The sequence below is a fragment of the Hemiscyllium ocellatum genome, chromosome 1 (assembly GCF_020745735.1).
Source record: "Hemiscyllium ocellatum isolate sHemOce1 chromosome 1, sHemOce1.pat.X.cur, whole genome shotgun sequence".
Classification (NCBI taxonomy): Eukaryota; Metazoa; Chordata; class Chondrichthyes; order Orectolobiformes; family Hemiscylliidae; genus Hemiscyllium; species Hemiscyllium ocellatum.
The window spans coordinates 57,334,353-57,358,276 of record NC_083401.1 but is presented as its reverse complement, the minus strand read 5'-3'; the positions used below and the strand labels follow the sequence as shown (position 1 = coordinate 57,358,276).

At 40.1% G+C, this 23,924-nt stretch overlaps 1 protein-coding gene across 18 annotated transcripts in view; it reads right to left on the bottom strand.

Moving 5' to 3' along the window:
* Window positions 1-20,151, bottom strand: part of celf4 (CUGBP, Elav-like family member 4) — a 1,146,342-nt gene extending 1,126,191 nt beyond the window's left edge. For 16 of the 18 annotated variants that reach the window (XM_060829456.1, XM_060829519.1, XM_060829435.1 and 13 more), the window contains exons 1-2: window positions 19,956-20,139; window positions 17,911-17,993 (exon numbers count right to left, since the gene is read on the bottom strand). In XM_060829456.1, coding sequence (XP_060685439.1) covers window positions 17,911-17,993; window positions 19,956-20,139 — 267 coding nt within the window. Of the gene's footprint in view, window positions 1-17,910; window positions 17,994-19,955 lie in introns of all 18 variants that reach the window. The other 2 variants (XM_060829380.1, XM_060829389.1) reach the window with 2 other exon arrangements.
* Window positions 20,152-23,924: the final 3,773 nt, after the last annotated feature.

Here is a 23,924-nt window from a genome sequence, read left to right as displayed (position 1 = left end):
TAGAGCTGTCAGCCTGTAGTGGTTGGCAGTTCTCAACAGGTGAGATTTCTATCCTGGATCCTTCATTGCAGGAAGACCCACAGATGCCCAAGTTAAATGCCCAAATAGCACTTAATGTAGCCAGCAGATGAGGTTCCTACTGCTGCCTTGAAATGCTGCCCCTTAAGAGGGTGTGGAGTAAATTTAGTGAAATGGTTCAGGGATGAGGATTACAAGACCAGGTTGGAGGTATTGAGATTACTCTCCTTGAGTAAAAGATTTTGAGGAGAGATTTGATAGAGACTTACACCATTATGAGCTTTTTTTAAGTAAAAAGGAAAAAGCTATTCACATCAACTGATGGTGCAAGGATTAGGCATCAAAAGTGTGTAGAATTGGGAAGAGAAATGTAGGAGGGAGGGGAGATTTGACAAGAAAGTTTTTACACAGCAAGTGGTCATGACCTGGAATTCACTGACTGAAAAGGTTGGAGTAAGCAGCGATGCTGGTTTCAAACAGAAACAGGACGAGTGAAATAGACATAACATCTGTCCAGGAATACATCAGCAGAATGGGTCTCAATGAGTTGCCCTACTGACAGCCCACCTGGATTTGAAGGGCTAAATGGCCTCGAGCTGTGCTGTTAAAACTCACAGATCTGATCAGTCCATTTCTAGACAGCTGTCTCAATGTGTGAGTGAGAACTGGCACATCTTCCCATCCCAGACATTACTCATTCTGTGCAAATTTTATTCGAAAGTTCCTATTACACAGGATTGGTATTTCCAAATCGAGCCTACCTTGAAAATGAATGGTCCGGCAACTGAAAGCATTCACTGCCAGAGCTATGAAAGTTGAGCTGCAGGATTGCCCATCTTTCTAATTTACTTCCATTAGCATCACAAGATCATTTTTGTTTTTATTCTTTATATAAGGCTTAATTCAAAGCATCTAAGTTATGAGAGTATGTATTTTGGAAACAGTTGTATTTCTATTATTATTAAATAGAAAACAACTACATATTAGAATACAGCAAGAAATTTAAAAAAAAATGCTTTATGCTGAAAATTACCTGACCTGTTAGATACTTACAAGAGTTTGTGTTTATATTTCAGATTTCCAGAATACATAGTATTTTGATAGAGTATAGAATGAGAAACAATATTTGATTACTCATGTCTCCTACTATAGAAAAAATATTTCTCGGGAAAAATATTGATATGCTATTAGGTGTCACTAAACTTGGGTTTGTTTCATCATCTGCACTTTTTAAGAGGATTGAAGGACTGTGTGAAGTAAGGAAATATTTTTCACTGTTGGAAAAGAGTGGCCAAATTGATCCTTTTTTATTCAATTTACACTATGTTTTATAGTTCACCTCAGGTTTTAATTGTCACAGAAGTATTATGGCTTGCATTCCCTCACTGGGGTAATTTAACTTTTATCTTTGAGGGAGAAACAATGACCATGAAGTGCCTCCCTCTTTTTTTTCTAACAATTTGTGCAAGAGAGTAGATTGGCATTATTGAAATCAGTTGCTCATTTGTTATCACCTAATAGTTGTCCAACCATAAAAGCTAGAATTATTCCCAATTTCTGCTGCTCAACTGTTTTCTTAATACCTCAAAACTATTAGATTCCTTGCTTCACTCAGTCTTTCCTTCCTAGAGTCACAGAGTCACACAGCATGAAAACAGGCTCTTCAGCCCAACTTGTCCGTGCTGACCAGGTTTCCAAAACTGAACTAGTCCCATTTGCCTGCAGTTGGCCCATATCCCTCGAAACCTTTCCTATCCATGAATTTGTCCAGATATCTTTTAAATGACTCTACCAGTCTCTCTGGCAGTTCATTCCATATATGCACCACCCTCTGTGTGAAAAGGTCGGTCCTCAGGTTCCTTTTAAATCTTTCACCTCTCACCTTAAACCCATGCCCTCTAAATTTGGACTCCCCTACCCTGGGGAAAGGACCTTGGCTATTCACCTCATTTATGTTCCACATGATTTTATAAACCTCTCAGGTCACCCCTTAGTCTCCTGTGCTCCAGGGAAATAAGTACACTCCAGCCTAATAAGGTCTTTTTTTTGTAAGCTTTCCAGTTTAATAACATCCTTCCTATAGTATGGCCTACTATATTCCAAATGTAACTTTACCAATGTCTTGTAGAGCTGTAACATGATGTCCTAACTCTTGTATTCAATGCTCTGACAGATAAAGGCAAATGTGCCAAATGCCTTCTTCATCTAGATGTCTAGGTGTGATGCCACTTTCAAGGAACTATGTACCTGCACTCCTATTCTCTCAGTTTGATAACACGCCTCCCTAAAAAACATGATGGAACAAACCCAATTTTGGTGTCACCTAACCATGAATTCTTGATTTAGTTCACCCTCCCTTGTAGTCTTTCCTAACTTGATACTGTATTACACACATCATTTACATTTCTGGATGAGTTATCACAGCATACCTGATGCCAAAAGAACTACTTGATGTCAAATAACTATACACTGACATGACTAAGTGTTGCCATGAGATGAAGAGAAAAGAAAAGGGTCAGAGGAGAATCTGAAAGAAAAGGATCTGGATTATACTGAATAAAAACAATTTAAAAAACACTGAGAATGATGTCTGGTAACTAATTTGTAGAATATTCCTTCCTGATATTCAAATGACAAGCAGCAGTCTTATTTCCAATGCCTCAGAGCTCAGGTAATATCCATATATTGCTTATACAGAGCATCAAAGTGTTTTAATCTGTAATATTATATTAGAACATGAATCCATTGTGAAAGCAATTCTACTCAGAAAGTTAACCTCCTAAAAGAAAGCTAAATACTGGTGGGAATTTTCTCAGGGTTTCATCCCATCCACTTCTACATTGGAGGTGTAAATGGGATTTCAGTGGAATAGGAAGACCTCTCTGAATATCAACTTTGGTTTTTGTCTGCAATTCTATATATAGTAATGCTCAGTTGTTCAACATGTAGTCGTAAAACATTGTTTTTTTTCATGAAGATTGTACCTTTACTGTCCAAATTATACTGAAATTTGATAATCTGAAGTGCCTCAGACAATCCAAAATGTGGGGGATACATTGAAAATAACAATAATAATGCGTGAATATAGTACCATTACTACAGAAAAACATCCACGAGGCACAACCACAAACAAATGAATACTGGGCCAAAGAAAGAAATATCAGGAGGGTGAGCAAAAGCTTGTAGAAGACAGTGAGGTTTGAAAACAATCTGATCAAGCAAGATGAACTGGATTTGGCAAACAGTTCCATATTGTGGAGATCGAGCCATTGAAGAAATGGCTGCCAATTGTGGGGTGGGATGGAGGAATATAAAAGGCCAGAGACAAAGGAACAGAGAATTCAGGTGGGATATGCGTTGGAGAAAGATTACCACTTTCTTCTCCTAAGTCAGCGAAGTGAAAATTAAAAAGCATCCTTGCTCCAGACTATTGTCCAGATTCTGTACAAAATTATATAGCTGTAAAGACTAAGTGAGGATAGGATTGAACTCAGCTATATTATTCCTGAAGAAGGGCTCATGCCCAAAACGTCAATTCTCCTACTCCTTGGATGCTGCCTGACCTGCTGCGCTTTTCCAGCAACACATTTTTCAGCTCTGATCTCCAGCATCTATAGTCCTCACTTTCTCCTCAGCTATATTATTGTCAATATTGAAATATCACAGTCATGACTCATACATAAACAATCTTTACCTGGATGAGCTACCAATGCCCCGTGGCTGAACACTTCACCAGCCCCTCGCACTCCACCAAGGACATCTATCGTCAAACCCTAACCACCCAACACCTGGAGGAAGAACACTTCATCTTCTGCCTTAGCACCCTGCAATCACACAGGATTAATGTGGATTTTAACAGTTTCCTCATTCCCCCCTGCCAACTTACCCGAGTCCCAAACCTCCAACTCGGCACCACCCCCTTGACCTGTCCATTGCCTTTCCCATCCATCTGCTCCACCCTTCTTTCCAACCTATCAACTTGGCCCCTACTTTCATCTACCTATTGTGTTCTCAGCTAACCTTCCCCCCAGCCCCACCCCCTCCCGTTGATCGGTCAGCGCCCCCCCCCCCCAAGTCCACAAGCCTCATTCCTGATGAAGGGCTTATGCCCAAAGTGTTGATTCTCCTGCTTCGCGGGTTCTGCCTGACCTGCTGTGCCTTTCTAGCACCACACTCTCGACAGCATGCCTGATGCCAAAGGAACCACCTGATGCCAAAGAACTATACATCAACATGGCTGAGTGCTTTCAGGGATTGAGATGAAGACAACAGTAAAGGTGGGATGGGGGGTGGTGTGGGGAAGGAGGGAAGAATGTCAAAGGAAAGGAATTGGATATATTTCTTAAAATCTTGTTAACTTCTTTGGAAGTCTACTTACTGTCACTAGTCATGCATTTCTTTGCTAATTTCAAATTGAAAATGGAGAACTCTAAAAATGGATATTTTATAAACCGTGGAAATACAGAAATCAAAACAGAAATAAATAACTGGTTGGTTAACCATGTCATTGCCTGCCACAAAAGATTCACATTAATGCTTTATCTGTAACCTTCATTAGAACATTCAGTTGTAAAACAATTGCTCAACAGTAATTAATATAATTCATTCCAAAGTTGCAAAGAGTTTTCTTTTATTTACATGTAAAAGCAGAATATGGTTTTCCATCAGATTTAGATTGATGTGAAAATTATACATTAAGAACAAGGTATAATGTGTTGATATTGAACACATTATTATTAAAGAAAAATCCTATTTTAATGCAGCCTCACAGAGGGTACTACCGCCAAAACACTAACCTCTTCTCTCTTCTCGGACTAATCTACTGTCCATATTTTACACTTTCTGGCTGTGGTGGGGCATTCTAAAACTATTTTCCATTGAAGAGTTATTTCTAAAATTATTTCAGAAATATTTTGTGTTTGGTTGCTATATTAATTTACTCTATCTGACTCACAGTCTCCTCCCACTTACCAAGTACTCAATGTTTTTTTTTCCCATTTTCAATGATCTTTCAGCAATTTTTCATGCTATTGAACAGCTTTCTAAAATTTCTGTTTTAATGCCACCATTGATTTCATTGCATTCTGCAGTAGCAGTAGTCTTTTCTTTAATGTATTTGCAGCATGTTCTATTTTTAATTAAAGGACAACTTCATCCTAATTACAATAGAATAAACTGAAAGAAAGGTCACTTTAGACAGGGTTATTATTATTTTTTTGCTCTCTATCATCCAACTGAGCAAAGCTGCAGATGACAGAAATTAAGTTCAACTCCTTGATTTATAGATGAAGTTTTAATCTGTAATTGTAATTGGGCATCTTTGCTGTCCTATTTCATTCTGTATCAAATCGTCATTGGCTTTTTCTGTTCCTCAAGTTTCTGGCCATCTACTGATGATGTCACCATTGTATTTCATTATTAATCTGCTTCTCAGTTTAGGTCCAGAATAAAGCTTCTGGCCTCATTTCACAAACATGTGGTAACATATCAATTTAAAACCATTTGTCTTCCCAATATCAGACTGTTTATAAATGTTGGGGTGTGGAAGTGAGGACAGCGTAAGAAAGGTAATCATAGCTGCAATGGCCTGCAGGAAAACAATGGATATAATTAACTTATTTTTTTTAACTGAAAATTTAATATTTTTGAGTCAGAATTAGTTCCTGCCTTTAGCCCTAATCCCAGAAACAGAAGCTGCAGACAGACCTTGACAATTGAAGTTTCTGAGTTGTTAATTCAGCACACAAATTCGGATTTACACAAGTCAATGCACACAATACTTGGAAACTGAAGCACTGCAAAAGCTTGTACTTTTGTTCTTCTGCAAAAAAATATAAATTGAAAAATAGTTGCATGGAAACATGGCAACAAAAAAGTAGACTGGCTTCATGAACTTGCTGCGACACTCAATTTTTATGAGTTCAGGTTAAAAGATTATTTCTGAGGCATTGATGGATGGAAAAATTAATATTATAATATAATTTACACAGGGATGTAAGCACAGCTGTATACTTCAATGTGAATGAACAAATATTAAATTATATTTTTTCACACCACCAGACACTGGATAGATGTAAAATCCAAAAACACCAGAACAATGCCGATGGCCAATAAAAAAATTGATAGATGTCAAACCACTCTCTGGCTGAAGGAACGTCTCCGCATTTCTGTTCTGAATTGACCCCCTCTAATTCTAAGGCTGTGTCCACGGGTCCTAGTCTCCTCGCCTAACAGAAACAATTTCCTAGCATCCACCTTTTCCAAGCCATGTATTATCTTATAAATTTCTATTAAATCTCCCCTTAATCTTCTAAACTCCAATGAATACAATCCCAGGAAATTCAGCCGTTCCTCGTATATTAGACCAACCATTCCCGGGATCATCCATGTGAATCTCCGCTGGACACGCTCCAGTGCCAGTATGTCCTTCTTGAGGTGTGGGGACCAAAACTGGACACAGTACTCCAAATGGGGCCTAACCAGAGCTTTATAAAGAGTTATAAAGAGCACAGAAGAGTTATAAAGTGCAATTTTGCTTTGATGTTACTGCACTAAAAATGCATTCGCATTACAGCATTGCTGTGACAATCAGCATTGAATCCTAACTCTAAATACAACAGCTTACAACCTTCAATATGGCAATGCTCTTTAAGAAAACTGATGTTTATTTCAATACTGACTTTAAAAGAGATCAAATTGTAGGGTCTTAGAGTTTTGTATCAGCCTCAATGAATGAATGCACTCCCAGTGACACTAAGCTATTCATGCCAATAAGTTATCAACTTTGAGAATCAATCTGTGTTCAGGAGTAGTTGACTGAGTGGCTGAAAAGGACACTATGACGGGCTTCAGCAGGGCAAAAATAAGTCTGGTTCCCAGCTCTTCTTACAATCACCGATCCTTGGTAGAGACTGTATACAATTTTGAGAAAAGCAGACAAAACAATTTCACTCACACATGGGAGAGACTCTTCTGGACTTGCTTATGTCAAGCTTGAAGCCAGGAAATGGAAGGAGATAGATGGGATGGTGGCATAATTGATTCCTTCAACCTTTTCAGCTTCTAGTGTGATTATGTTCTGGGTGAGAAAGCCCTTGATCTTGCATCTTTTCACTCCCCTCCAAACTCTCCCACCTTCACCACCATGACACTACTCGCCAGAATTTAGCCTCAGGTGGATAATTAGATGATCACTCAGGGGCCTCACCCCTACATCTCTGGTATTAATCCACTTATAGACAGGTTGGACATTGGGAAGGGGGTGACTGGAAACTGAGAGCTAAGCCCCTGTGTTTGCTGCTGACTCCCCTAACCTCCCTACAGGCCATACACCACAAACTACCTGCCAAGATTACTAATCCATGGCCTGGGTCATTCCACGATCCTGGGGACTCCAGTGCCTATCCTTCGTGTTGCAGCTACAGCCTCCCTAGTGGCATTGCTAGGCACATGAGCCACTGGCCTCTGACTAGCCAAAGCTCTTCATATGGGACACTACTGTCTGTTGGGTCTTGAATCCAGAGTAAGGTCTACCAGTGATCTCACTACTGTTTGATGATGGGCTCATGGTTAAGCAGTCAAACCAAGCCAGCGCAAGTCACTCAAAGCTCTGCAGTTAGCAGGCAAGACCTCGATCACCATAACAAGATTCCTGCAAATGTGGTTGTGATATGCATAGAACCATTATTTTGATCTTGTCCAGCTGTAGATCTGAGAAGCATAAAAAATGCTCATAAGTTCAAAGCTGTTTATCCATATTATAATCGTTTCCATCAGACTGTGTTTTATATAAATGACACAGTGCATATGTCTGTAGCAGACTGACATGACGTAAGTATAAATTGTGATTGTTACTGTTGCACCAGGAGTTTTAAGAAACTTTTTCAGAAACATTACCACAAGGCCTCAGATGGAAAATACAAGAGTGGAATAAGCAACTGCTTCATTTGACTGTGACATTCATATAAACAAGAGCATAATATTTTTGCTCAAGACTGTGACATATCTTGTGAAATAGCCTGCTGGAGAGGAATAAAGGGACAAAGAGCAACTGCTGAATTCGTAGCATTCAGTAAAAAACAATTATCCAAATACGAGTTAACACAATTTCTTGTAAAATGGTAATTGCTAAATTATAGCAGAATATCTATTGTTTTCTGAAACACTATTTTTTAAGAAGAAAGAGATCATGTTTTGTATGCCAATACAAAATTATGACATTAAAACAATATATGTTATACTCAAACTGCAATTAAAACATAATATTCTGAACAGGCTGCCATGAAGGCTTTCATTGAAGCATTAAGTTTCTTTCTTTAGCAGTTCTACATTTTCAAACAAATCTTCCTTTGATATAATTTTTTTGAGTTTATTGCTCTCCTTTTCCAGGTGCTATCTTCTTAGCTGTGACCTTCCTCCCAGCCTCCCCATGCAGCTCACTCTTCTCCCATGCTGCACTGCGCTACTGCCTTTCCTGTATGCATGTCAGGTAGGGTCTAAAATGAAATATTTGACAAGTTGAGAAAGAAATTCCTTTTGCAAAATTTATCGATGCCAAAATTAATCTTTTTATTTTCAAATCCTCCATGACACTTATTCTAGTAATCTCAGTAAAATTACATTTGTATTTCAGTAAATTTTAAAAAGACGTATCGTACATCCATAATCACCATAAATTAGAGTTATAAATCTGTGTCCTTGCTTCAGGTGCCTACTTCATTTTACATTTTTTATTTCTTTGTTGTCTAATACACAGACGTTGATACCTCTCATTAAAAGTCTGTCTGTATTAAAATGTTTTAATTGAAAATTATAACCAATGTTTAAAATCCAGACGCAATTAAAATAAAACATGTTACTTCTACAACTGGTTTCAGTTGCACTATAGATGGGAATTTAATGCTCTGCCTTGCAGAGGGTGAGGGCTGTTCAGTTATAGAGTTGTGCTGAATCAAGCTCATTTCCCTCTCTTTTTCTCCCCAAGTTAGAACACACTGCTTCCTCTCCCTTTCTTTTCTGGCATTGCTTCATCACAGTCAAGAGTTGTAAAAGCGTTCTCTTTAGAAACAGATCAGAAAGCACTCAGTAATAGGAGAGTAAAATATTAAAAATATGGGATGATACAGGAAAAAACAAATCATTGTTTATATTAATGGTATTTCCTCTTGTAGACTCTGTATATAAAGTACACAGTGCTACAGGCACTTGTAAGTACCACATAACATGGTCCTATTACGATGAGGGCTTTTTACTCAAGGCTTAGTTATTAAAAATATACATGTTCAATTTGAGGTAATACTAAATCAGAGAGCCCTTTCAGGAGTTTACATTTATGATGTGATATTAAAATTGCTTCTTCTTTGTCAGAATCCTATTAATAACAACATTCATTTAAAAGGAATGAATTGAAGTATTTTACAGTTTAGGTGACAAGAGCACGTTATTCTCCACGAATCTCCTCCTGTACTGAAATAATACCATAGCTCCATATTCTTAATTTGAACAAGTACAGAAGCACAAAGCTTGCTGAGTTACATGAGAAGTCACATCCATCCTTGAGTGCCCTTTATCCATGAGACTTAAGGTCAAAAGGTTTTGTTACTTTAAGTCATTAATTATAATCCATGTCTCTCATCAAGAAAAGTGGTATTTGCTTTTTAAAGCTTTGCTCAAATAGCTTTCCTTTACCAATTCATTGAGATTTCCCGATCATTTCTATTCCCAGATCAGAGCTCAGATGTATGAAAGACACTGATTAGGCCCCTCTCACTCCCCCGTAAGGCCCCTATACCTCCCCCCAAGGCTACTCTCACTCCTCCCTAAGGCACCTATAACTCCTCTTAAGGTCCTTCTCACTCCCCCCAAGGCCCCTATAACTCCCTCCTAAGGACCCTCTCAATCCCCCCCCCCCCCCCCCCCCCCCAGGTCCCTCTCACTTCCCGCCAATGGCCCTCTCATTCCCTCCCCAAACCCTGAAGAAGTCCTCCCTAAGGCCCCTATAACTCCCTTCTAAGGCCCCTCTCACTCTCCCCTAAGGCCTGTCTCATTCCCCCCCAAGGGCCTTCTCACTCCCCACCCAAGGGCCTTCTCACTCCCCCCTGAGGGCCCTCCCACTCCCCCCAAGAGCCTTCTCACTCCCCCCCAGGGCCTTCTCACTCCCCACCAAGGGTCCTCCCACTCCCCCCTAAGGCCACTCTCATTATGCCCCCAAGGTCCATCTCACTCCCTCCGAAGGCCGCAATAACTCCCTCTAAGGACCCTATAACTTCCCTCTAAGGCCCCGTTCACATCCCTAAGGCCCCTATAACTCCCTCCCCCCAGGCCCCTCTCACTCCCCACTCAGACCCCACTCACTCCCCCCACAGCCCTTCTCACTCCCCCCAAACCCCCCCCAAGGCTGCTCTCATTCCCCACTAACTCCCCACTCACTCTCCCCAAGGTCCCTCTCACCCCCCCCAGACTCCTCTCACTCCCCCCAACTGCCCTCTCACACCACTCAAAGGCCTCTATAACCCCTCCCTAAGGTCCCTCTCACTCCCCCAAGGGCCCATAACTCCCCCTCTAAGTCTGGTTTTATCTTTACTTTCAGAATCTGGGAGATAAAACAAAGAAATCTTTTCCCCCACCTCTTTTCTTTAAGCTGGACCTTCAAGCTGCACTCTTTCTTTTAACTTTTGGGCTGGGAAATAAACTAGTGCTGGGCCAAACACATAGACGTTTGCCATTAGTTTAGAAAATTATATTGAATTACATAAACGTTTCAGCAGATAAATGGGTCATTTGTGCCAAATAGTCAATGTCAGTGTTATCCTGTCTATAATTAAAAAAGAGACGTCTCTGCTCGTGGTTGGGTGGCGGGGGGAGTATGTTTGTGTGCGTTATTCCTGTACTCAACCACCAGGCAGTGCTCTACCCATGACTACTGATCTAGTGATGCTTCAGGCAGGAAAGGATGCTTGGTCTCGGACGAGATTCTTAATAGCGCACCCCAAAGTTTGACAGACCAATGCTTTCCTGCTTAAAAATACTGGGCTTTTCAAGCAACCTTATCTAACAGGTGGTATTACCTTCACTCGCAGAAGATGGAGTATGTCATTACTGACAAGTCACATTTCGTTTCTCTGACACAGCAGTTCATATTCACTGCACCTGCTATTGTGTGTTTACATGAAGCAGGTAGTATTATTTGTATCCATCTGTAATCTATCATTTTCTCCCTTTCAGTCATTTCTTTCTTTCCTTCATCTCGGCTTTATCTACAGCACAGCTGCACCATTTAACTCTTTGAAGGTTGCAGTGACACCTCTTAAAGGCAACCTTTTTTTAAAAAAAAACTAATTTATGCAGAGAGCACTGTGAAAAAGCAGTCCTGCTGGGAAACTCCAGACAGCTCTTTAAGTGTTACTTGGTACTGCTCCTCATTAAAAATTTACTCAGCATTTTCTACACATGCATGTGGCTAAAAATATTTTGAAAGCTGCAAAGCACATCCTGTACTCCAGGGGTTTATTTGCATATAGTATATAAAGGAGTGTTATTAGGTATCTCGACAATAGAGCATTACTATTTAAGGAAAACCCTATTTTTTGGGTGACCTTATTATCACATTGAAGTCATGCCATAGTGTTTCAAAATATTCCTCTTCCTGTCAGCTGTTGTAGAACCACACATGAAAATTCAGGAGTGAGATAAACAGTGCCTTGATGAAAACAATCTTGCACTTTGTGAGGACACACTCTCTAAAAAGAATTGATGACTGCCTCTCAAGAAATATTTTTGCTCCAATATTCTTCTCCTTGCCCATCCTTTGTTTGACTATTAGACTGGCCCAGTCCATCTTAAAATTCTAGCGCACTTCAGGATCAGTGAAAACTAGTTCTGTGGTCGGATCTCACTTTGGAAATCAGTGGTAAGAACACAGTTGTTCAACCCCATCTTCTCAAGACCCTGACCAGTTACTTACACATGGCAGGACCTAAACATGGCAGTCATCCTTATCTGAAGCTTCTGGTTCTAACTAGACCCATTCTCTCATACTTGGCTCAAACATCTCAGGCTATTGAAAAGCTGCAGGAGATCCATTGCAAATGAACATTGTGTAACCACTGAAATTTTATTTGAACATGTGATAATATTGAAATTTGGATGCCATGTGTTACTCAAGCTTTCTGCTCATGATTTACGTCTCCCAGTCCCCATAGTGATTCTGCATCCTCATGACTAACTCATAGCTGTCTATTACTCCTCTGGGTATAGCATTAGTCCAACAGTAGAACCACCAGGCTGTTGTCATTGACTACTGCAGGCAGAGGATACAAACCTCCTTTGACTAGTTACAACAGCCAAGCTCATTAATGTTAAGCCACTCTGCCAATACTATTCACAAGTTAATTCAAGGATAAATGTTTATGAATATAACAATAAAGGTCTAAAGATTATCAGGACAATTATATATTAATGTTTTTACACTGTCAGACATATTGCACTGGCATAACATTCCATTGCCATGATTCTGAGGAGATAAATTTGTTATGAGCTGTGTGTTACTTTATTTATTTCTCATATTATGATCTGCTAATGTTTAAGAAATGTGAGGCACATAGGTACAGGGTAAAGACCTATTACGGAAAAGGTTCTATCTGTTGCAGCTTGGATGAAGCTTATTATAGCTGTTGTAAGGATGAGCTATTTAGTATGTTTTATGAAGACTAAATTGTTCACGCACTGGCTGACTCACACAGATCCCATTGGCAATATTCAGATAGATTATTGAAATTTTCCCCGAAGCACCAGTTGGAAGGGTTGCCTGAAATATTTGCCAAATAACACGGAGGTATGGTGGCTTATCAAGTAGATTATGTTTGAAAATATATTCAACCAAATGCATGGAAAAATTATCAGACAAATCACATGGAATGTTAGCAAGCTGATTATGTGGTTGTGCTTTTGACATATTATTAAGTAGATTATGAAGAGGGAGCTGTCAATATAACACCTGAAAAGGTTATCAAACAGACACATGGAAGGTATCTTGCAAAATATGGAAATGAGAGTTCAACCAAACAGAAACCTTATAGGGTTATAAAATATGCCATTCTCAGCTATTAGAAAAATAACATTTGACAGTTATCTGAAGAAATTATCAGGGAGAATCATGGATGACTCAACCTTTAGAATTTATGTCATGCAATATATTGAAGGCGGGGATAAAGACAGAATGAGAAAGAAAGAAAAATGTGAAATTGTCTTATCTCACGTTTTGCTGTACAATAGATGTGAACTCCTATATCGAGATCAAAACATTTGAATGCAGAGTTCTAAACTTTCTTTCATTAGTAGAGCAGAAACTCCATAACTGTTGTTTATTTAAATAAAACTTTGCCCTTCTCTGATATATGTTTGTATCAGACTATAAAATACAACTCTTCGACAAAAGAGTTGGGGTGAAATAATAAATTACTTTTGTCTTTTAAATGCTGAAGGTAAAACCTTTGGATGTCACCAGCTAGATGAATAACCAATCTCTCTTATTGCTTTGGTATAAACACGAGATAACGTGTATCGCTTGTTAAATTGACAGACTGACACAAGCATTTCTTTCATTCATTGTTTCATAGCAATAGATATAAAATACTTTGTTTTTTCAGATAACGTTATATGAATCCACTGTATTTATAAAGTTAAATTAGTGTCTTTCCTTATAGTTACATAGTCTTGCTTGCCATTTTCATTTGTCATTTATATTTTTTCTTATTTTTGCTGTTTGCTGTCTGACTTCAAAATTCATTCCATTCATTATTAGAGTTTTAAAATTTTTATACAGTGGGCCTCAGTCAAAATTAGCAGATGGTCATAATCAGTGTCAGGACAAGTAATAATCAAGACATGTTATAATATTCATAAACCCAATACAATAACTCATCTGGTTATGAAAATTGTGAATGTAGCCTATTACATTCAAACTAATACTTATCATCTTTGGTTGCAACTTTGTAAATGATTCAATAACACAAACTATGAAAATATCATGCACTATAATGTGGTCCTTTATATGTTTTAGTATGAATATCCTTACCACATGGAAATACTGACCACATTGCACTTCTTTACATGTTGGATTAATTTTCCTTCACCATTCATTTGACACCAGAAATAAAATGTGTATGAACCATTGTTCTAACAAAATTTACAAAATGTGAAGCTGATCCTTGTCTTCTTCTCTGTGCAAAGAAGATTTAATGTGAGCAAAGTAATCTTTTGAGATCAAAATCTTGCTTCACAAATGAAAAGACAGACCTACGGCTCTAACTTGATGTGAATGTCTTTGCTCTACATATTCTAACAGTGACAATAATTTTACATCACTGTAAGAAAGAATAGTATCCTTAGTAATCAGTTACACCCTTCTTTATTTTACCTCCAAAAAAACTTATGACTAAAGAAAACATTCTACTTGGCAATTCTACTTCATAGCATTTTTCTCCATATTTTGGTCTCAGAGGTACAATATATCATAATTTTAAATGAACTGATGTAAACCTTGTTGATGGAAGGCAGGATGGTAAATGCTAATTTCTGCTGTCTAGGCTAAGCATTTCTCCCAGCGCGAAACCACGCTATCCAGTCGTATAGTCAGGGATTAGAAAACTTAATATATTGCAAGATAATAGAATCTTAGTGTCAGGCATCACTGAGATGAGAACCTGAAGACATCGAATATAGAACAAATATGATACATGTTTCACTGCTGCATTGCCTAGTCTTCTAATATCCATCTTTTTGTATTCCTTATTTTTATCTGTGCCAGGTGTCTGCTTGAGAATGAACTTAAATGCTTGGCAACACAAAAGAGATATCTCTAGAGTGCAGCATGCTCACTTCCAACCCCCACCCCCAAAACTCTCATTATTGTGCGACACCATGTGCTCTGCAGCAGCCTGTTAATGAGACATGGCAGATACAGCAGGCTCACAACTCTCATCCTCTTCTGAAAGGAAGCATTTCCTTATTAAGCTCCATCTCATTACTTTCAGCTTCAGCCATTCAATAGACAATAATGAGGAAGTGTAAGTGCTTGCTCGCTTGCACTCTCTGACTCAGATGGAACAACATGTGTAATCATCCCAGCATACATTTTTGCACACATCTTGCACCTCCCATTGGACATTCTTACTGGATCTTCCCTTTTTTATAAAAAAGGCTGCAATTCCTCACAATGCCCCTGAGTTTCTAGCAGGTCAACAAAGACCAAACTATCTCCAATTCATGCAATCAGTCTCTTATTTCTCTGTTATCACACATTCACTCATGCATTAACTTCACACAATATTGTCTTGTTTGTAATCTAATGCACACCGTGTAATGAGATTTCTAATACAAAAATATTGCTGACAAATAGTTCAAACATTGTGAACATGCTCAAAAGATCTGACAAACATGCATTGGGTCTAAGAATTAATTCAAGGAATCATGTGTTCATTTCCTATGTCAGTATTAAATATGCTCTCAGATTAGTCCAAACAAACTCCAACAAGTCAATGAAAGTTAGAAACTGGTCATTTGGATAGTCTCTGCAGTAAGACTGAAAGCTGTATCATGTATAAACCACCTCTAAATGAAATGAAGCCTTTATTGTTTTATATAATCCTCATTAATTCAGGATGCCAACAATATTAGATGTAGATGCCTAAGGTTGCAGCATCACTTTTCTCGATAATTTACTTACCAACTTGAAAATTGATTTCATAACTTCAAAACCAACCAACCAGCCAAACATTGCTAAACAATGAGGAAATGGATCTACAGAAATTAAGTTAGCACTCTTCTCTCATCCTTTTCTTTCTAAATGTCACTACAAGTATACAAGAACCTAAACTTGCAATATCCATGATCTTAATTCAGTTTTCTTTCACTGATATCAAATTGATAATATATAAGAGGTTTTGATTTTAATAACTGTTTTGCAATGTATCTGCATTTGCTGTTTAGTATTTATTGGTGAGCTGAATAAGCTGATGCCATTAATGGTTCTAAAAATGCTTTAGTCACAATGACAAGATACTCATCAAACAATACCTATTCTGATCACTGTAAATGAACAGTATTAACCTTTAGCATGCTAACAAAGATAGCAAGTTGTCAGATTCTATTTTTGATGTGCCATGTAGCTATGAAAAGTAGATGGCAACTGAAAGTCCACAAAAGGATGGTACAGCTTTTGCTTTACACACATGCATGCACAAAGACTGGTCTTTCGGGTCTTAATTATTTGTATCTAATGGCCACCAATTACTGCATAAACTAATAATATTGCCTAACAATATAACAGTGAAGTGCCTGGTGGCCAAACCTCCCCCATCCACCCAGTTGCAAATGTAATTAGGTTTTGGAAGATTTGAGAATGACAGACTATTACATCCAATGAAGAGGCTAAATAAGGAGGTTGTGGGTTGGGGGGAGGGTGTGGGGAAGGAATGCTTTCTAAAAAAAATACTGGGAGGGCTGCTTCATAGCAGTGACAGCTGTTGACTTAAATACATCTCTACAATGGAAATGAAGTAGGCCATGGGAAAGCTGAAGGCTTCTGTATGATAATAAGTTTTGACAAAAGCCACACAGCCCCATGACAGTAGGTGGTTACACACTGAATACATAACGATTCTCACTACAGCTACCAAGTATAAATCTCTGACTCGGTATTTATACACATTTTTAATCAGTACTAACACAGTTTAAACACAGATTGAATCAGAAGTGGCACATGTATGATATTAGTCTTAAAAACTTCAATCACAATTTATTCTTCCCATTGTTACTCTGATGGGGATAACTCTAATACAGTTTTGCCTTTTGCTATTTATATATTTCATTCAGCACGAAACATTATTTCATTATCTATCCGCGCATATATAAAACGTACATGTATGTAAAGTGTACACATATATACATACACATATATATGTATAAACCTATACATGCAATAGACATCGTGGGAGGGATAGGGAGGGGAATTATAAAGGTGACTTAAGGCGCGGGATAGAAGAATTAAAGGATTTGGTAAAGTTTGCATTGGGTGGCATTGAAAATGTTCGAAGTTACGTTACCCTCCAATTAATGAAAAGAAAGGTTATGGAACAATGATCAAGTGCAGAGCGTTTCTTGCAAAGCTTGCATGGCCCGCGTTCCCTCTCAACCCCAAACCGCGCTGGTTTGTAACACGGCTGCTTGGATTTGTCAGCTTGTTATAAAATATGTATTTCCAGCAGCAGAGTTAATCGATGAGAGAGGATGTCACAGCTGATTGCATAAATGATTTTGAAAGCCAATCTTAAAAATGTCCATAATCACACTACAATCTTCCCTTAGCTACATCTTTTAAAAAAAAATACACCCCGTACTGTCAAAGGAAGACAGTCTCAGCTCTTTAAATAGAAAATAACATGCCCATTGTCATCCACGTGGCTCATCTGTACTTGAATATCCTCCTACCTTTTTTAAAAGCTGTCATGTACTCCACCTAAATATAGACATAACATTTAAATACACATCAAAATGACTAGAGGCTGCCTGTGATGCAGATGACGGGTTACACACCCGTGAAACGATGACCATTCCAGAACTAAAAAAAACCTTTCTCTGTTCTCTCTCAAAGCAGTACCATAGTAGAATCCAGGTTCCACTCACACACTCCCATACAACTTGAAACAAATGTATAAATAAATAAAACGTTCAGCACTGCCAATAATACGATGAACGACTTTCATTTTAAAGTTTTATTACTCAAAATCTAAACAGCGCCTGAGGAGATGCGGCAACTTTTGTTTTTGCATGGGAGAGGTAATGGCGCGGATCCATTACTAAGGTAAGAAACTTGAAAGAATTGCATGAACTTACCCCAGGTAATGTCTTCTGTTCATGCAATGCACTCTGGGCCTTCAGAGCAGATTCCCTGGCACAGTACGTTAGGAAGGCACAACCTAATCATTTAATTAGAAACACACACAAAAGACACTGTGTTTAGACTTTTGCCGTCATCCTTTCTGAAATGGTTTTGCTGTTTATCGTCCCAATGTCGTAAATATTGGGCACATGCTACGCTGGTGTCACTAATAGCAATGTGTCTAAATCATTTGCATGTTGTCGAGTACTTTTTTGACTTACATCATTTGCCAGATTTGTCTTGGAATATAAAATACACAAAAGTATAACCACTTTTGAAAATGCTGTCCTCTTGCATCATTGATGCCTGAAGAGTTGATTATAGTAACACAACTGTATGAAACGATACTATTTAATTCCAAAACATACTTCAGCACAGATACAATATACACGTTATATGCACCTTCAGACTTAGCTCAAAGATACCACACAGGACTCATATACTTGTTCACTCTTGGAGATGCTTTAGTACGTTTGACGCACATTTGGAGCAATGTGTTAATTTCATTTAAAAAGGGACACTGGATGCAATTCGATGGTATGGGACGGGTCTTTGACATTAACTATTGAGACTGCGACAGTTACTTGAACAGAGGTCTGGGCTGCCTTGCACAGAGGTCTGCCAGTGGAAGTTAACCCGCAGGAGAGTTGTCACTGATGATACACAGCACACCCCTAGCAACTTCTCCTCTGCAGTTCCAACCCAGCCGTATAGAGTGGACACAACAGAGAAAAAAGGGTCTGTACAAGGAGTTCTCGCCCTGTGACCTGGCTTCTGTGCAGCAGACACCAATAATGTATTTCTTTTTTAAAAAAAATAACTATATTCTGGAAATATTTCAAAGTCTAATATCTGACTGCTCTCAGAAATAAGCTTCAATACTTTTATTTTCCTTAAAATATCTTAATCTGGAAAAGAACAATGTAAAATCATAATATGAGCAGTAATTAATGATCTAAAGCTTTAGAGGAGACTAGTGCTTGGAATCCCACTCCTCAGATCATTGAAATGCTATCCTAGCTTATTGAAAGGAATAAGTAGTCTTATCCGCGCCTGAGTATGCGGCCGGTGAGCTCATAAATATTGCATTTTAAATTACAGATAACCCAAGGCTTTTTTCATATCTTACCTATAACATCTCCCTCTCCCCTCCATAACCTCCCCACCTCATCGCCCTCTCCCCACCACGCAGACTGACTGTGCACCTGCACACTCTTGTGAGCTTTTCTTCATTACACAGCTTCATGTCACTTCGCTTCTAAAATGAACAGTGTAAGTCCTGCAAGTTATTATTGTGTGTGTGTGTGTGGCTGGCGTTTATCACCAGCCGTGTTCACCACCATATGCACTCACACCCCCCTCGCCAACCCCACCGCCCCATGCTCCGCACTCCTCACATAGTTTCAATCGCCACTCATCCCAATCCAAGTCTTGCTAATCATTAAATAAATATTAAAAATAAAAGTTGTCTTCTTTTGACATGAAGACTGTTCGAGCCGGAACAGCTATTCTCCTGAACTGTTAACTCGCAGGGAGTTTCTTTCAACTGGGGGAGAGGGAGAGACTGAAATTATCTAAAGACAAAAAGAAACGGGAGGGTGGCGGGGACAGACAGCTACACTGTTCACCGAGTGCTTTGAAATCTCAAGTTCTATCATTCTGTGCGAAGTGTGCAGAGAGAAAGCAGACTAAAAAGCTCGCCTTCAGCACCCATCAGTTACCGGGCTTCTTTTTTACACTGATTCCGGACCGCTCCTGCTCTTTAACGCGCGCTTTCTTTTTTTATCAGGAAAACTAAATAAGGAGTTGGTGCCTCTCATGTTCTCGCCTGTCACGCAATTCCTCAGCGCCCATTACTAACTGGCCAGACCCTAACGTGAAAAAATAAAGCAGTGAAGAGACAGACTTAGCAACACCAGCCCAGTCAGAAACGCAGCGAGTTTGGGGAAAGACCCGAGTGGCTTTCAGGAGCAGGGGGGTGAAGCAAGTGTGTACAGACCCTTGTGCATGCCAGTGAAGCGATCCTTCAGCACCGTCAGCTCGTAGATCTTGCCAAATTCCTCGAAGAGGGGCTTGAGGTCCTTCTCCTCCAGGTTGCGGGGGATCTGGCCGATGAAAAGTTTGATGGCGTCGTGGTCCTTCATGGGGATGGTGCTGTTCTGGCTGTGGCTGAGTCCGTTCATAGGCCCGTTGGCAGTGCTGATCTGGATGGTGGTGCTGAGACTGACTGCTGCCTGCTGCTGCTGCTGCTGCACGCCGTTCGTTAACGTGGCCATCTTTCTCCCACACTGCGTGACGTCAGGCAACTTTCCTTCAGATTGACTCGGCCGCTTAAACAGAACTGGATGGGCTCAAGGTCGGCGCAGAGCCGGGGTGGGGAAAGCAGCCTGCCTCTCCCCTCCCCCCCTGCACCACCCCTAGCCCACCCCAGCTCACACCCACCCACCCACCGCCCCCCTCCCAAGCTCCCACTCCCCCCCAGCCTCACCACTCCCCTCCCCTCCGCCTCCCTCTTTCTCCACACACAGCAGCACCCCAGACAGTGGTAGCTCCCAACCATAAAAACCCGGCTGGAGCATGTTCCTCCCCCTCTCCACCTCCATCTCATCATCAAGCCCTTCTCTCTTTACTACCAAATTAAAACAAAAACAAAATCACGGAGGAGACACAAAGCGCTCCTTCCATTCCTGTGAGTTCACGGCTTGCTTTAGCTACATTATATATACATACATATATATATTATATATAGATGTGCAAAGACGGAATACAGTTTGGGAGCAGGGCCACGCATTCGGAATGAAATTGTGTTGAAAGGATAATGTAGCGAGATTCCTGACTAGTTGGAGCTGTCTATTGCATGACACCACATTTTTATTTTTCTCTCTCTCTCGTTGTGCCCTGGATCATCACGTTGCAAGAGAGAGTTTCCGAGTGCCGTTCAGAAAACATGCGATCGGGAACAAAGGGAGTCGGTCCCTGCCGGGCAGAAAGCGCCCGGCTTGGGAAGGGGAGGGGACGGGGGTAGCCGGGTTCAAAAGATGTCCATATCAGTTGCTGAGGAGGAGACTTCAAAGATGACAGCATTTTGTTTTACACTTTTTGGCATTGGAAGAGGCGGACTGTCTGCTGTGGGAGCTAGTTATGGGGAGGGGGTGCGGTGATTGGTAATCAATGGCCGGGAGAGAAACAGTCAAGAAACGGGTCTTTTTTGTTTGAAATCTACCGTGCGACTAACGGGTACCTCACATTGACACAGAACGCCTCAATAATTCCCCGCTCCTTCTCCACAAATCAGGCACGTCTCACAGTTACTGTGTCCAACTACAGTACGGTTCATGGGGAGCGGGACTCAGGTGCAGCCAGCAAAAATCGGTGGTTTCGCCCCCGGAACTCTAGTTCCCGATTTTCTCTTGCTTGGATTTGCGTTTTGGGGCGGGGGTTGGGGGGAGAGATTTTGTGACCCGCGTGCTCCCGCTTCCCTGAGTTTATTTTTAGACCAAAAAAAAATCAAACAAGCCGACTGGAACGATCAACGTGCATAGCCCACAGTATGAGAAACGCTCCAAGTCAGATCAGATCATGCCCCAGAAGTCACCTCATACCTCCATGCAAAACTATTACACAATGTTTTTTTTTAAAAGAAACTTTCCAGCTGCACCATGCTGATTATCTGTGTTCCAACAGATTGGCATAGGGGCTAAGGTAAGCATAGACGCACTACAGTTTAAAGTCAATCTATTGTTAAACAATATTAAAAGGGACTGGCTGTGCCAGAGCGAAGAGATGCAAAGCTTTCAGGGTGTAGTGTAGAAATAAACCAATAACAACCAACGCGAACTAGAGGAGCCCTGAAATAACAGCGTCCATCAAAAAGCTTAGAAGGTGGTGTTTGCTTCAGAGGTCTCACATTATAAAAGATATGCTCTTGGTATTGACCACAATCAATCCAAGACCAAATTTGCTTCTTGATAAAAATCTGTTTTCATTCCGGGGAATGGGCGGTCTGAAATACTATGTTAGGCTGGGCGGGTAGATAAATCGGATACTTGCAGCTTTTCCCTATTTCCCTATTCAAAAGACGCCCCTTCTGCCCACCTTCCCGCGCCAAATGAAACGCACAATGGTTGGTTTTATCATTGATTGCCTTCAAGTAAAAGTGTATTTGACTCGTTCCTGAAACCTCAGCAAAGCACAGCTATAAAGCGCTGTCGGGTGGTTTGACGGTACGATCGGGGCGTAGCTAGAAACATTCGTTCTGTCACTTGGTGCTTGGCTACTTAAAAAAAATAAAAAATACAACATGGGGAAATAAAAGTGTGGACTTCCACGAGCTGCCCAACCAGTGGAGGGCTGGTGTTGTCTCTATCCAAGGTGCTGAAACAGAGCCACACGAGTGAAAGCTGTTAGCAAACAGTTTGCTGTTTCGCACATACACGCGGGTTGCTAAGAAACGCAGTCTCTCATACTTTATCTTCCTTTTGTGACCAGCACTGTACACACAAATTATTAAGAACAATTACTCCTGTTATTCATCCGAGTTTCTTGACGTCAAATCTGTTCAAGTTTCATTTGCAGAGAAGGGGGGTGAAGAGAGAGGGTCCCCGAGCACAGATCTAGCTAACTACAGGTCTCTGGGAAGAATAGAAAGCTGTCTTGCTCGGATACAATCTAGGATCATCTTTAAAAAAAAACACATTCCAAGGCGGCAATACATTTTAAAGAGCTCGCTTATTTCATTTTTTGTAGTATACCAGTTTATTTTTAGCAAATGATACTAAATCGCGAATTTCGCCCGAAAGGCAGTCTTTGGGGGGTGGGTGGGTGGGTGCCGTGGAGGGAAACTATGCTTGCCTGCAGGTAATGGGCTGTGTACAGTCTTTGATGTTAACACGCTGTTTTATTTTAACTGATAAAATCACCTTGATGGTTAAATCTAACGCGCCTGTGTTTCCTCCCTCAGTACAATTCACCTTCGTACAGGGCAGCAAGAGGCTTATTCAACTGGGTGAAAATTTTAAGGGAACAATTTGAAGGCGACCATTGTTAACAGGGTCTCTTGGTCAGAGGAAACGGGACCCGGCTTGAAGTGGTGAAACAGATAGATTCACATTTAAAAGCAATGCTTTGAGCAGAAGAAACGGCCGACCATCGGTTTAACTGATTACAAGTCTCTTTCCTCTCAAGATGATCTCTGGAAGACGAACCAAGTAAGCAAGCCCTTAGCAAGTGTCCAAACGCGAGCTCTCTCCAAACTGAGGAACATGTATAAAAGACGCACAGCCGTGTGTACTCATTCTAAATCGACCAAGTTCTTTTTTCCCCATACAACCAAAAGTGTATACTGTTCGCGATTAATCGCAAACTTTGATTTCAAGGTGGGGAATTAAATGACGACTGAAACGTCATTGATTTATTTGCATAACGCTCACCGCTGAACTTACACACAATAGTTTCAAAAATGTTTATTTTGCGTCGTTAAACTTTGAACACGAGTGTGTATTCTAACCAGGGTAATGTAAATCTGCGATAATGAACACTGTTTAATGCTGATCATAAACAAAGTGTAGAATTGTTTTATAGGATTATTAGTCCATGAACGTTAAGCGTATACCACATAGTGTAAGACAGGATCAGCACCTTGTAAAGCAACTTTACATGCCTACACGTGGGATTTCTTCTTTGCAGTTCAAGGTTTTTTTTTACCATGAAAAATACCTTTTATTCAAACATGCATCACATTAAACCGCTAACAACTGATTTATCAATTTGATGTGTGACTACTTTTGCGATTCTGTAGGAAAGTTCCTTTGTGAACACTACAATGCTCCTCGCATTCCGAAGAGCAAATGCTGAGCTTTTCTGTGTTTATTGAATAACATTGGATAGAATTGAAAACATTGCTGGAATATAGTGATGACGATCCTGACCTTGAATTGAAAACTACTTGGAATAAATATTGTGAAAGTGG